Source organism: Xenopus laevis, chromosome 2S, assembly GCF_017654675.1.
Source record: "Xenopus laevis strain J_2021 chromosome 2S, Xenopus_laevis_v10.1, whole genome shotgun sequence".
NCBI lineage: Eukaryota > Metazoa > Chordata > Amphibia > Anura > Pipidae > Xenopus > Xenopus laevis.
This window is the reverse complement of record NC_054374.1, coordinates 103,979,199-103,994,770: the sequence shown is the minus strand read 5'-3', so window position 1 is coordinate 103,994,770 and position 15,572 is coordinate 103,979,199. Positions and strand designations below refer to the sequence as shown.

The 15,572-nt window shown below is 40.5% G+C and overlaps 1 protein-coding gene across 9 annotated transcripts in view; it reads right to left on the bottom strand.

Annotated features, from left to right (window-relative positions):
• Nucleotides 1-15,572, bottom strand: part of inpp4a.S (inositol polyphosphate-4-phosphatase type I A S homeolog) — a 79,627-nt gene that overhangs the window by 7,197 nt on the left and 56,858 nt on the right. For all 9 annotated transcript variants that reach the window (XM_018249803.2, XM_041584223.1, XM_018249804.2 and 6 more), the window contains 5 exons: nt 14,823-14,949; nt 12,400-12,540; nt 11,895-11,992; nt 10,614-10,726; nt 4,245-4,399 (listed from right to left, as the gene is read on the bottom strand). In XM_018249803.2, coding sequence (XP_018105292.1) covers nt 4,245-4,399; nt 10,614-10,726; nt 11,895-11,992; nt 12,400-12,540; nt 14,823-14,949 — 634 coding nt within the window. The remainder of the gene's footprint in view (nt 1-4,244; nt 4,400-10,613; nt 10,727-11,894; nt 11,993-12,399; nt 12,541-14,822; nt 14,950-15,572) is intronic.

The following is a 15,572-nucleotide window of genomic DNA, read 5'->3' as shown; positions in this document are numbered from 1 at the left end:
GTTTGATTATATCCTGTAGAGAAATATATTAAAAAAAAAAAAAAACAACAACAGATATTCCCCTCCACTAAGCACAATTTATTGGTGGGCCTTTTAACTGAATATGTTTGTTCCTGCATATAAAGAAAATGTTCTATTGGTATTACTCAAGGGAAATAAGGTTTAGTGCCATTAATTCATTTTGAGCTGCAGGGATGTTAATGAATGTTGGGACTAACAAGTTAAATATATGATGTACTGTGGGAAATATGTATGCCTCAAATTATATTAAGTGATAAAAATAAAGAGCCTTAAGAATATTATCAGGACACATTCAAATAATTTGATACTCTTTATTTACCTAGATAACGAGCCTACTTCCTTAACACTATATTGTATGTAGGCCTCTGTTGCATATTATATAGCAGAAGTCTTTTTTTATGTAATAATCAACAGTTCTTTATGGACAAAACCCCAAAAAAGCGCCTGGTACATGGGGAATGTGTTTTATAGGGTTTTATAAGGAATTTTACAGGCCACACCATGTTATGATAATATCCCTGGAACTGCAAGTGAAACTGAGCCTGAGAAATGTCAATTATAAGTCTTCAACTTTAGGAGAATAGATGATTAAGGAATGTATTCACTATTAAAAATATATATTTACACAGGTTGAAAAGCTGTCAATAGTTCAGAGTGCAGGTTAGACTAAGATCTGGCATATGTGTGCTTCTAGCAGTTGGGAAGCATTGCAGCAGGCTCCGTCAATGTTTTCTTTTGTTTTGTGTACTATAGAAAATAAACTTGCATCTAATGGAATACTTACACCTACATAGAGACACAAACATATATATATATATATATATATATATATATATATATATATATATATATATATATATATATATATTCCATAGTGCCTGGGCACTAGTGCAATCCGCAGTACATAAAGTTTCCGAGTAAGCAGGCATCAAACTACTTGTTTGGCCCCACCTGTTGATGCTGAAGAGGACTAAATCCACAGATAATTGGGCTAGGTGGAGTTCCAAACACATTCTCAAGATAATCTACCTATGCAGTAGCACAAACACTTGTTAGCCTCCTAGTGACCACTTTGCCTATGTACTAGCATGGGATCCATTATCCAGAAAGCTCTGAATTACAGAAAGGCTCAAATAGATTCTATTTTATTCAAATAATGCACATTTTTAAAAATGATTTCATTTTTCTCCAGGTGCCATACCTAAATATACAAATGACTTGCATTTCCAGTGTAAAATATACATTTCTAATGGAGCTATGCCTGACAAGTTGAAGGAAAAGATCATGCAACGAACTACAAATTAAAAGCAACTTCAAGTACCTCTAAGGACAGGGCCAGTGTCGGACCCTCATGCTGTTAAACATTTGGCCAATTTCATGGACATTTCCTATTTCTATGAAAACAAAGAGGCTAAACAGATGGAATATTAGATTATAGTACGTAAAAGAAAGAGACTAGGAGAATAGAGGTTGAGGCAGGAGAGGAAGAAAATAGTACTGAGTGTAGGCCCCTGATCTAAGGCTTTTAGGTGGGTCCCTGGTGTAAGGTTTTTGGGTGGGCCCCTAGTGTCCCAGTCCGACACTGGACAGGCCCCTTAGAAAACCTTTAGGGAGAGGGATAATCATCTATTTAACATTTGTAGGGACCCATAGGGTGTCAGGATTAGGTGTTCTCCATGACCACCTCTACTGGGTGGGAGCCGGACCACTCTGAGGTATATTGCAGAAGGAATGGATGTAATACTTGACTACCTTGCCTGATGGGACTCACTATTCTCTGCTGTGTCATGTAAACTGTTTCAGCCTGCTGTGTGGCATTGTGTATGCCTTGTACCTCTGTAAGTAAATCCTGGGCTCATTTGTCTTGTACAAATAAACAGTTATTCGTTTGGTTCATCATAAAAATCTTCTGGTGCTCATTATTTATATTTGGTGTAGCAGTGTGAGAGTTGTAGTTATAATACTCCACCTGGGAAATCTTCCATGTAGTGGAGGCCCTAGCCTGAAGTGTTTTGAGTCGCATGTAACCCATGCTTAAACAACTAGCTGGACATTAACCCCTTTTTGGTCTGCCTAGTCAGATTAGTGTTACACATTTATAGTTTAAAAATATTCAGCCCAGGGGCTTAAAAGGGTTGTTTACCTTCCAAACACTTTTTTTCGATTCAGTTGTTTTTAAACTGTTCCCCAAAAATAAAGACTTTTTTCAATTACTTTCCATTATTTATTTTTTATTGTTTTTCCAAAATCTAAGTTTAAAGTTGAATGTCCCTGTGTTTGAGTCTCATCAGTAATTCAGGTGCAGACTATTACAATTTTGCAACATTTAGTTGACACATTTCTCAGCAGCATCTTTGGAGTATTAGCAACTATTGTATCAATTCTAACAGCTGCCTGTAATGAAACCCAGAGATTCTGCTCAGCAGGGACAAAGATAAGAAATGTATCAACTAAATGTATTCATTTATAACAGTTTACAGGGTCGGCGACCCCCGCTTCCCAGGGCTGCTACAGAAGATGAAAAATAACACTTTACACTTCAATATTAGAAAAACGGTCGCACATAGAAAATAAAAAGTCATTGGAAAAAGTCGTTATTTCTGGTGGTCCGAAAACAACTAATTGTTTGAAGGTGAACAACCCCTTTAACTAGAGAGGAAGCAGACCCTGTGGCTGCAGGGGGGACCAGGAGGTATAGGGGCCCCATGAGGCCCTAACTCATCTACAATTTCAATAAATATTGGTAAAACAAGTCAACTTCTAGACATTTTGGGGGCCTGAAAAATAATTTGCTGTGGGGCCCTGTAATATCTAGTTACACCACTGGTTTAGCCTTGAATGCCTGACAAAGCTGTGGATCTCACATTGCACAGCTAACATTTGTCTGTTTAAATAGGTCTGGAAAACTTACAATGATGTGAGTTATCACCAGCTGAAAAGCAACATGTTCACAGTCTCTGGAATTATACAGTGAATAAAGTACCCCGTATTGTAAAATATAAGGATATTATAAGTCCTCGAGGAGTTCCATGACCATATAAAAACACAAGGCCGAAGGTCATCGAACTCTGAGGTTACTTCTAATATCCTCACATTTTCCAACAAGGGGTACATTATTTATTATAATACACACGTTTTAGTGAGTCATGTGACAAAAATGACACCACTACTCACCGTTTACAACTGATGACATCACTAGTCACCATTTATACGGATATAATTTACAAGATATTCATGGCTTTTGAGTATTATAATAGAATTATGATATTTGCGGTCAATATCTTAAATATTTTTAATAATAATATATCAATACTTAATACTCCCATGAAACACCCACCTCAGTTATCAGCACATACCCAGCCCACTCAAGTTTGTGACTATGGTGATTGGTAAACTAAGGAAAGGGTCAAATTAACACAGACAGGTTAAAAGGATAAGAGAGGTTACAGCTGTAGGACAGGGAGATATTGTTAGCAGGGAATATAGTTATAGGAATCTGCCATTTTTCTTGTTTTCATCTTACACGAGCAACAGGCAGGGCAAAAGTTAAAGCAAAAAGTTTTTCTTCCAGACTTTTGCTCATATGCCATTTACTATATTCCCCCTTAATAACGATGACGGAGGATTAAAGATGAAAAATAAGGGTGGAGTGAGTACACGCATGGTATAGGTTCAGACAGGTCTCTCGTCCTTTTTTGGCAAATGATTGGGAAGCAAATTCCCTATCGTTTTTTTTTATTCCACAGTAACACTTTTGCTGCTGCTTGACACATAACATAGATGTGAGGATGGCAAAATAAGAGTGTGATGGAGCAGGCTAATGGGATTTTGTGGCAAACAATCATATAGCAGGGGTTGCCTGATTTAAGGGAAGATGAAAGAGCTTAGGGGTTAAAGTAGTGTAAAGCTCTAGAACCAGTTTAACCTGCAGATGTGTTCCCAGTTATAAAAAAAAGTCACAATGCTAATTCTACCTGTGAGCAGTCACTGACTAAATCAGAAACCTACACAGGCCATATCAGTATAATATGTAAGCAGAAGCCAGGTGCCAGAAGACGTTTTTTAGAGGCACCTAAAAAACCCATAAATATTAACTTTAAAACAGTTCTGAAAACAGTAAAAACCTTCTTTTCATCCCAAAAGTGTATGAAAACACATCTGTAGTTCACATAGTTCCTGAACATAAGGGTAGAGGAATGAGCAGCAAGCAATACAGTTCTTACCTTCGCATGCACTCTAGTGCTTGTGTGAAAACCTGGGGGGCCATTCCATGTTCATGCTGCAGGATCAGGCACTGCTCCAGTGTCACTGACATAGCTGTACGGTCCTTGGCGCTCTTACAGCTTGTGAAGCGCACACCATTCAGCCGTCGACATATCTAAAAAGGCGGTATATTAAAGCAGGTGCAATAACTAGGAAATGTCTCTAGTTTCCTAATTAAAATGTCGTAAAAACAGGATTTTTTATACTTACCGTTAAATCTGTTTCTCTGTGATCAATAGGGGGACACAGGGACGATGGGGTTAAGCTCCACCCTCCAGGAGGCAGGACACTTACTAATAAATTTGTGGGCGTGCCTAACCGGCTTAACCCCCACACTCCAGCTTATCCAATCAGTTTGTCACAAAAAATGCTGTAACAGGATTACGTACTAATCAAAATAATAATAACCCACGTAGAAGGTAAATCAGGGAATTATCCCGACATGACCAAATGGTCAATAAACAAAAGTTTTAGGGCGGGCCGCCCTGTGTCCCCCTATTGATCACAGAGAAACAGATTTAACGGTAAGTATAAAAAATCCTGTTTTCTCTGTCATCATAGGGGGACACAGGGACGATGGGGACTTAACAAAGCAGCCCCCAAAACAGCAGGGCGGGAAAACGAATTAACCATTACTTCAGCACAGAATGCAGCACCTTGCGCCCAAAAGATGCTTCAGCTGAAGAAAAAATATCAACTTTATAGAATTTTGAAAAAGTATGTACAGAGGACCAGGTAGCCGCCCTGCAAATCTGGTCCAATGAGGCTGAATTACGCCAAGCCCAGGAAGCTCCGATTGCTCTTGTAGAATGAGCTCGAATTCCCTCCGGTGGAATCTTCCCTTTGGCCATGTATGCCTGTCTGATGGTCTCCTTGATCCATCTAGAAATGGTAGCTTTAGATGCAGGATGACCCTTCCTGGGCCCTGATGGTAATACGAAGAGAGTTTGAGACCGTCGAAAAGACCTTGACTTTTCAATATACCATCGTAAGGCTCTAACTACATCTAAGTTGTGTAATCGACGTTCCTTATCATTCTTTGGTTCCGGACAGAGAGAGGGAACAACAATGTCTTGGTTAATGTGAAATGACGAGACCACCTTAGGAAGGAAAGACGGAACTGTGCGTAGGACTGCCTTATCCTTGTGGAACACTAGAAAAGATGGATCTGCCGATAGTGCACTCAGTTCTGACACTCTTCTAGTGGATGTAATTGCCATTAAGAACACTACCTTCCAGGTAAGCCAAGTATCTGAAATAGATCCCATCGGTTCGAATGGTGGATCCAGAAGGGCTTCAAGAACAACATTCAAATCCCATGCTGGAACTGGAGGCTGATATGGAGGAACTATATGTGCCACTCCTTGTAGAAAAGTGCGTACTGTATCATTCAAGGCTAGTTTGGACTGGAATAGAATTGACAGAGCTGAAACTTGTACTTTCAGAGAGCTGAGTTTTAGACCTCGCCTGAGCCCGCGCTGCAGGAAAGACAGAACTCTCGGAATGCTAAGCTTGTGAAAGGATAGATTGAACTCCTCGCACCAACTCCGATATGATTGCCAGACTCTGTAGTATGATTTTGAAGATGAAGACTTACGAGCTCTCAGTAATGTGGCAATAACTTCTTCTGTTAACCCTTGTTTTCGCCAGATGTCTGCCTCAACAGCCATCCCGTCAAAGCGAACAACCCTGGGTTGTGATGTGCAACGGGCCCTTGGAACAGAAGGTCCGGCCTGTTCTCGAGACGTATCGGTTGTGCTATTGACATTTCCTGAAGGTCGTAAAACCAAGTCCTCCGAGGCCAGTAAGGAGCCACCACAATTACCGTGATGTCTGACTGTCTGATCTTCTTGAGGACTCGTGGAAGCATGGGTAGCGGAGGGAATATGTACGCTAGATTGAACTGCCATTTCTGCGTCATGGCATCGACCCCTGCTGCCAGTCTCTCTCGGTAACGAGCAAAGAATCGAGGGACCTTTGTGTTGCTTCTTGACGCCATTAGATCGACCTGTGGTTGTCCCCAATGGAGTACTAGTTTTGCAAACACTTCTGGGTGAAGTTCCCATTCTCCCGGATCTAGACGAATTCTGCTGAGGTAATCTGCTTTGGTGTTTAGAACTCCTGGGATGTGGATCGCGGACAGCTGTACTTCGTTGGTTTCTGCCCAACTGAGAATTTGTTGAGCTTCCAACAGCGCCGCTTTGCTGCGAGTACCTCCCTGGCGATTTATGTACGCCACTGCGGTAGCATTGTCGCTCTGTAATCGAACCGGACTTGCCTGTAATAACTCTGTCCATTCGGCCAGAGCTAGTCTTATTGCCCTTAGCTCTAAGATGTTGATTGGAAGTTTGGACTCCCTTGGAGACCATTGACCTTGGGCAGACAAGTTGTCCCAGGTTGCTCCCCAACCCCTCAGACTGGCATCTGTGGAAATTATCTTCCAATCTTGCGTCGCCCAGGATTGACCCTTGGAGAGATTGGTCGGTCGCAGCCACCACTGGATGGCTACTCTTGTCGACTGAGATAGATTGAGCTTGCGAGTTAGAGCTCCCCCTCTCCATGACGTTAGAATGTTCGCTTGCAATGGTCGTAAGTGAATCTGTGCAAATGGAACGGCTTCTATGGTAGCAACCATGAGTCCCAGTACTCTCATTCCTAGATGAACAGTTGGACTCTGATCTCGGAGGAGTAGACGGACTTGCTTCATGACCTTCATTTGCTTGTCCAACGGAAGATGCACCATTTGTGTAATGGTATTGAACTCGAGACCCAGGAATGTCATGTGATGACTGGGTCGCAAATTGGACTTCGACCAATTTATGGTCCAGCCAAAATTCTGCAGAAGACTGATTGCCTTGCTCCGATCTTCCTCTGCTTTTTCCTCTGATCTGGCTTTCAGAAGCAGATCGTCCAGATAAGGAGTGACTGAAATCCCTTGCAGACGTAACGCCGCCGCCGATACTGCCATTAGTTTTGTGAACACTCTGGGGGCTGAAGAGAGTCCGAATGGCAGAGCCACAAACTGGTAGTGTTGGTTCCTGAATGCGAATCGAAGGAAGGAGTGATGCGGCGGCCAGATTGGTACATGGAGGTACGCATCTCTGATATCGATAGACATCAGCAGTTGATTTTTCTCCATCCCTCTTATCACTGATCTCAGAGTCTCCATTTTGAATCGTACTGATCTGACGAACTTGTTCAGCTGTTTGAGATCTAGTACCGGCCTGAAGGAACCGTTTTTCTTTGGCACAATGAAAATGTTGGAATAGAATCCGGAAAATCTCTCTGAATGTGGCACTGGAACAATCACTCCAGTTTGTTCTAAATTTGTGATGCAATTTAGAAATGCAGCAGCTTTGTCTGGATCTGCAGGAACTCTGGACATGATGAATCTTTTGCCAGGAATGGTTGAGAAATCTATGTGGTAACCTTCGGAAATAATTTCGTTCACCCACATGTCTGACGCATGGTTGATCCACACCTCCCGGAATTGGAGTAATTTGCCCCCAATACGTTCCCCCGACTCCGGAAGGGGTACCCCGTCAGGCTGAAGAAGACTTATCTGCTGCGGGCTTGGTAACCGGTCGATTGGTCTTCCAATGCATGCGACTTTTGTCGTTTGTTTTGGCTCGAAAGTGTGACCGCTGTGGTGAATTGTTTCTTCGTGTATATCGTCTACTTGAGCCACGAAAAAACCTTCCCCGTCTGGTGGAAGTAGTTATTTTACTTTTGGCCTGTGGAAGAAAAGTGCTTTTTCCTCCCGTCGCCTGCGAAATAATTTTTTCGAGCTCTTCACCAAACAGGCGCTGTCCCTTGAATGGAAGAGATGTCAAAGACTTCTTAGAACTCAGATCTGCTGACCAATTTTTCAGCCACAATGTTCTACGTGCTGCAACAGAAAGAGCGGAAGTACGTGCCGTGACTTGAACTGTGTCTAGTGCGGTGTCGCACAAATAAGCCGATGCCTCTGCTATCGCATTGGCTGATGATAACAGATCGGATCTGGAAACTGCATTCTGGATGTCCTTGACAAGTGATTCGGACCACGCTTGTATTGCTCTGGCCACCCAAGCCGAAGCCAGGCATGGGCGAAGAGCTGACCCAGACGAAGAATAAATTGACCTAAGAAAACCTTCCAATCTTCGGTCAGATGGGTCTTTGAAGGATGCCGCATCTGTGACTGGCAATGTAGTGGACTTGGCCAATCTTGATACAGGTGCATCAACTGCTGGGGGATTAGTCCACTTTTCTATCAGATCTTTCGAAAAAGGATAAGACTTAGAAAATTTCCTAGTCGTCTGAAACTTTCTTTCTGGAACACTCCACTCTTCTTGTATTATGTGAAGAAGATGCTCATGAGAAGGAAAACAAACTTCGGATTTTTGCTTCCTCTTGAATAAACCTAAATCATCCTGGGATTTGGGCGTTTGTGATATATTCAACACATCCATAACACCCTTAATAATACCCTCCACATCATGCTGACTATCATGATCTCTGTGATCCTCCACAGTTTCTTCCTCCTCCCCAGACGAAACTTCAGAAGGAAGTAATTCTCCCTCAGATTGTGAGGATGCCTGCTCAGCTGCAGATTCGTCAGACAAACAATGAACAGACGTAGTAGGCACTTTAGTTTCTTCAGACCGCTTTCGCTTAGAGCTAGTCTTTTGATCAAGTCTGGCTAACATTCTTCCTAAATTGTCAGCAATAGAGGGAAGACCCTGCAAGGAAGCAAGGGACTGTGTTAAATGAATGGCCCACAATGGTGCTGGCACATCAGCATCTGAGCTGAGCCCCTGACCTTGAGAAATACTCTCCCTTGAAGGATTCTCTGGCTGAGCCGCTGGTGGACTTGAAACATCTTCTGAAATGAGCGCTGTACTCTGCCCCACTAAACAGGACTTACAGAGCGGCTCCCCCTGCCCTCGAGGCAGCTTAACATTGCAATTGGCACAGGCAAAAAATTTAATCTGCGCTGTTTTGGCAGCCTTCCCCCCTGCCCTGGTAAATAACCCCTCTGACCTACCTTCTGCCATGGAGATTGGGTAAGTAGGAGTGTGTGGGGCAGTCAGCAACCGCTTACAACTCTCTAGTACTTGCAGGAGCGGAGAAATGGACCATCCGGTGCGCAGCAGAAGCACTATGCGCAAGATGGCCGCTGGAACGCATACGCGCATGCGCACAAGTGCGCAAAATGGCCGCTGGAACGCATGCGCGCATGCGCACAACGTGCGCAAGATGGCCGCCGGAACGCATACGCCGCATGCGTTCCAGCGCAGCGTGATCCGGCCCTCTCCCCCCTCAGCCGTCTCCTCACTTAGACAGAAGGCGCAGCGAGCGCCCAGACACAGCATGGAGGGAAAGAACCGGCCAGTACAGGAGCACGCCCTGCACCTCTTACAAAAACAGTAAGGATAAGGGGGGGAACGGGGGGAGGGCTACCCTGCTAGGGGGGAGGCTGCCAAGCCATACCTGTGAGGTGAGTTGTTATGCCCAAGGCAGGTACTCACCTCGTGCCCATCCCGGCCAGACCATCTGCCATCTCCAAACTTAGCAGGGATACGTCTGGGTGGTCGTTATAGCCTATAACGGCTAGAAATGACCCCGGTGGGCGGAGAAATACTGGGACTGTACTAAGGACAAACATGCGCTGCCCAGAGTAAGACCACAGAAAGAGAATAGTCATCCTTGACTAACATCGCTGGACGTCCATCCTCCTGGTAACAGGACACTTAAAAAACTGATTGGATAAGCTGGAGTGTGGGGGTTAAGCCGGTTAGGCACGCCCACAAATTTATTAGTAAGTGTCCTGCCTCCTGGAGGGTGGAGCTTAACCCCATCGTCCCTGTGTCCCCCTATGATGACAGAGAAATAGGTCATCATGACCTTGGCAAATTCACCTTCTATAAACATGTTTGAAAGATAAAGTAACAATAATATAAAGGGACCCCAGAGGGCAAACAAATACGCTGCAGGGAACTGCAACCCCAGCAGACTAGATCATGGTAAAAAAATCACATAATAAGGACTCTGTTCCACATAGCCTCTAAAGATGGTGATACACAGTATTACACAAAACAAAATGTTGTGTGATTATTGGTATGTGTTCGATGCCCCACAAAAGTCCAACAGATACCCAATTAGGCGGAGAGGGTACCTGGTTGTCCCATGTATGGCTGCCTTTAAACTCACATGTCATACAGTAAAACTAATACTGACCAATCTTGCCAAATATATGGATTCATGAACAGCCATCTTTAGGGGTATAATGAAATATATGATGTATCAGAACATTTCCTATTCCATAATTTAAATAAGTCACACAATACCTCTGCAGCTTGCCACAAGATGTCCACATTTTTGTTTTTTCGTGCATGAACATTTTGACCAAGGAACCTAAGTAGTTCTGGGAGGCATGTTTGACTACGTGACCTAGGAAGAACTACAAAAGAAAAAAATGTAAGTTAATACACACACAGCTTCCTTCAGTAATACTGTAACCTATACAAAAAAGATGACTGAATTTAAGCATGGCAGTCACATAGAGTTTTTTTTTCTGTTTTACATAGAGCAGTCAAACAGTTTCATGATGGTCTGTGTGCTGCCTCGGAGATCACCTGACCAGAAATACTACAGCTCTAACTGTAACAGGAAGAAGTGTGCAAGAAAAAGACAAAACTCTATCTGTTAATTGGCTCATGTGACCTAACAAGTATAGTTTGTTTGATTTGTTTGTGTGCACCGTGAATCATACAATCCCATATGGCGGCCCATATTTTTTAAAATGGCAATTCTCTATTTATGATTACCCATTGGCACTAAAAATGTATATTATTATGAAAATGGTTTATTTACTTGAAGCAGGGTTTTACATATGAGCTGTTTTATACTATATCTTTTTATAGAGACCTACATTGTTTGAGGGGTATAGTTTTCTAATTGCAGCACTTATTACATTCCTATTTATGTCCATATGTTACCCACCCAGTCTAGGGGGCATAGAATGACTTCATTTTGTTATTTAACAGCACTTGATCTTGAATGTACCCGTCATCTTGTATATAGTAATGTTATATAATTGTAGTGCTTGGTACACATAAAATATACATATGGTAATATAGCTTAGAAGCCAAATCTTCTTTCCCCTTCTTACTGGTAGTTTATTTTAAATATAGTACAGGTATGGGATCAGTTATTCGGAAACCCATTAGACAGAAAGCTCTGAATTATGGAGGCCATTTTATCCAAATAATCCGAACTTTTAATTAAAAACGATTTCCTTTTTCTCTGTAATAATAAAACAGTACATTGTACTTGACCCAAACTAAGATATAATTAATCACTGTTGGAAGCAAAACTGGCCTACTGGGTTTATTTAATGTTTACGTTATTTTCTAGTAGACTTAAGGAATAAAGATCCAAATTATGGAAAGATCCCTTAACTGGAAAACCCCAGCTCCTGAGAATAATGGATAATAGGTCCCACACCTGTATGTACAATTCCTTAACAGTCACTTCTGGATATAAAAAAAATATATTAAAAAAACCCCAAAAAACAACAAAAACAATTGCATTTCATATACAACCTTATATTTCCCCCAAATACTTACAATCTTCTGGTAAAACCTCTTTGAACTGCTCATAATAGGAATTTAACCGCATCAGGCTCTCCATATTTATTAACTCCTGAAGTGATGTATCTCCAAACCTGTACAAACCACAATAGCATACTTGTCAGAAAGAGATTAAGAGATACTGGTGCTAAAACGGCAAAAACACACAGGTGACAGCTACTTGGTGACACAACATAGAACTGCAACATTCATTCTAATAAGTTCAAGTGAAACTTTAAGTAAAGTAGCACAACTACCTAACCTAGGGGGTTATTTATTAAAAGCCGAATGCCAAAAACTCGAAAAATGTTATTCAAAAGATTTATTATTTATTAGCATGAAAATCTGACTATTTCAGACTTTTAAAAAATACTTGCTTTTCGGGAAAAAGCCTGAAAAAAATCCTGTTTGTCCCCAATCCGGTTAAATCATGATTTTTTAATAATAAATAAGGTTAAATCAGAAGTGACATTCAAAGCAGTCTTTTAGAATGACTACCTACTTTTCTGCCAGCGTTTGTTGTTCATTGATTCCCACATTGAAAAGGACCGGTTGAACCCTTAGCAGCATGCCACTCTGAAGCTCACGTGGAAGAGCATCAAATAAAGCACTCGGCAATGGGATTCGGACATTAAATCCATCACTTAAGAAGAAAGAAACACAAAATTGTAACTTCAACATTCTGCACTAGTAACTGACTAAACATGCCTAGACTATTCTACTTTGGGTGCCTAAAAAGTATGGTTCTACTCTCTTCTAGACAATTTTGTTGTATGACATGACCCATAAAAAGCGCATGGAATGTGCAGAAGACTATTTGTTCTACACAAGTAAATAATTTGAATAATAGGAAGTAAATAATGTTTTCCCCTTCCCACCCCTAATTTGCGTATGCAAATTCGGATTAGGTTCGGTATTCGGCTTAATCCTTTGCAAAGGATTCGGGGGTTCGGCTGAATCCAAAATAGTGGATTCTGTACATCCCTAATTTAAAGTAATGAAAATATAATATAGTGTCGTTCTGCACTGGTAATACTGGTGTGTTTGTTTTTGATTAGTCTAGATAAACAAGTTGCTGTGTAGCCATGGGGGCAGCCATTCAAAGTGGAAAAAAGAGAAAAGGCACAGGTTATACAGCAGATAACAGATAAGCTTTGTAGTATACAATGGGATTCTACACGGCTTAACTGTTATCTATGCATGTGTATCCTATGCTTGAATGGCTGCCCTTATTTCTACACAGCAGCTTGTTTATATAAACCAGGGGTGCCCAAAAGGTAGATTGGGATCTACCAGTAGACCTTTAGCTGGTGATCAGTAGATCTTAAGACACTGTCAATGAACAGCTTGACTAAATCATCCTCCTATTTCATGCTTTTTATTCAGATATTTATTCTGTTAAAGGGGTAGCTCCCTTTAACATGTTTTGGCCTTGACCTATGTATGTGATTTACTTCTTTTTAAATATATGACTATTCAAATACCACTTGGTCTTTTTATTTGGAGTGCAGGCCCTTCTTGCTAATACAAATTCTGTGTTTGGCCTTGTATGGGGGCTTTTTTTTGGGCTTAATTGCACCCATAAGTTAACTATATTATATTTATTGTACACTAGAGTGCCCTCCATCTGAGAATATTTTCTATATACTTCTTCTGACTCTTTCCAGCTTTCAAATGGGGGTCACTGACTCCATCTAAATACAAATGCTCTGTAAGGCTACAAATGATTTGTTATTGTTTTGTTCGCAGATTCAAGAGTGTTACAATGTTTTAAACATTGCAATGTTAATACTTTGTATTGTATAAAGCGGTTGCTAAGATATGTTGTGTCAGTGAATGGTAACTATGTATAGTTGCTTGCGTTCCAAATTGAATCTGCGAACCGCGTCATTGATTTGGACACGACGTCCACGGATATTACAACTATATTATATTTATTGTACACTACTTTTGTGCTACTTTTTAATAATTGTCCTTCTAGTCAGTCCCTCTCTTATTCATATTCCAGTCTCTTATTCAAGTCAATGCATGGTTGTTAGGGTAATTTGGACCCTAGCAACCAGATTGCTAACATTTCAAACTGTATAGCTGCTGAATAAAAAGCTAAATAACTCAAAAACTACAAATAATAAAAAATGACAACCAATTGCAAATTGTCTTAGAATATTACTCTCTACATCATACTAACAGTTAGGTTAAAGGTGAACAACCCCTTTAAGGTTACATAAGAAATAGTTGTTTCTGAAATCTAGCAAGATACAATAAATTCTCTCATAAATCAATATAATATTTAAGTATTCCATGGAGCAGAATTCTAACAATGCTATTAATAAAATAAAGTATGGGCACCCCTGATATAAACTATAGTAGTGCTGCTGAAGCAAACACACCAGTACATTATACTGTCATTTCATTAGAAACCTTTCATTTTTGGTTGTTACAGTTCTTATAACTGAAAATATGCACATTACCTATGCCCTGTGACTAAATATTCACATCTTTGGTCTTCATAACAAAACCTTTTTGATAGCTACACGTGTATAAGGTGCTTTAGTAATGTCAGTACTTTTTTGGTAGTCTGAAAAAGTTAAGTGGAGTAGTGGCTCTTCTTTACTTTCTCATCTGTTAATGTACCATGCACTGTCTGACATGGTGCATTGGAAAATTAAATATTTTCTACGGTACATGGATCCCAAGAATCATTAGAAGGCAAGTCCCAGTGAGAAAGCTTATAGTTCTTTTGTATAACACAAATCTGATGTGAAATACATAAGGAGAATAGTCATAAAGAAAATAATCCCTTTATCATGCAAAGTATCTAAAATAACTGCTATATCAGATTACAGCCTTGTTATATTGCCTTATGCAGGGACAGCGCACCTTATTATAGACGCACAAAGAAACAGAGCTGTGATCTATACTTACCGGTTTCCAGTTATAACAGGCAGCATATCCGAGGAGGCACTGGATATAGCTTGAGTTACTTTGAATGTTACATTCCTCAAGTCCATGATTCCTATACTCATGTCTTCCAGCATTGGCAATTCTTCTCCTAACCAGCAAAATAAAGATCTTTAGCATTTTACATGAAAAGCATGTTCCAGACTTCAAAATTTAAAAAGGGCTTTTAATGATCCAACTTTCAATTTGTAAACTATAAGTTTATTACAATTCACAAGGTGTTTCATGACCATATAAATGCAGCCTTGAACCTATATACAGTTAACAGGTATACAGAGATATGTTCATTTTTTATTATACACAAATCTTAATACGTCTTGCAACCCATAACTAAGCACCGTTTATCAAAATAAAATAAACAAGAACCTTCATGACTTCTAAAATGCTTATATTTCCCAACAGGGGTACAATTTTCTCTATGTATTTAACACAGGTTATTCGTGACTCGTATGTATTATAATAAAATAATTTAATGTACATACTGTATATAGTTTTTAAAGTATTATAATGGTTTAAATCTTCTGTAAGCCTGCTTCTAAAGGGGCAACAAAGGGGGTCTAAACCCCTCTGTTTTGCAGATACCAACAAAACGTTTAATTTTTATATCAAGATGGTTGGTTTGAAGATGCCTGAAAATGCTTAAGAAAGGGAAAGAAAAATAGCTCCTCCCACTAAAAGACACCATGCAAATACACAATTTATTTAAAAAGAAAA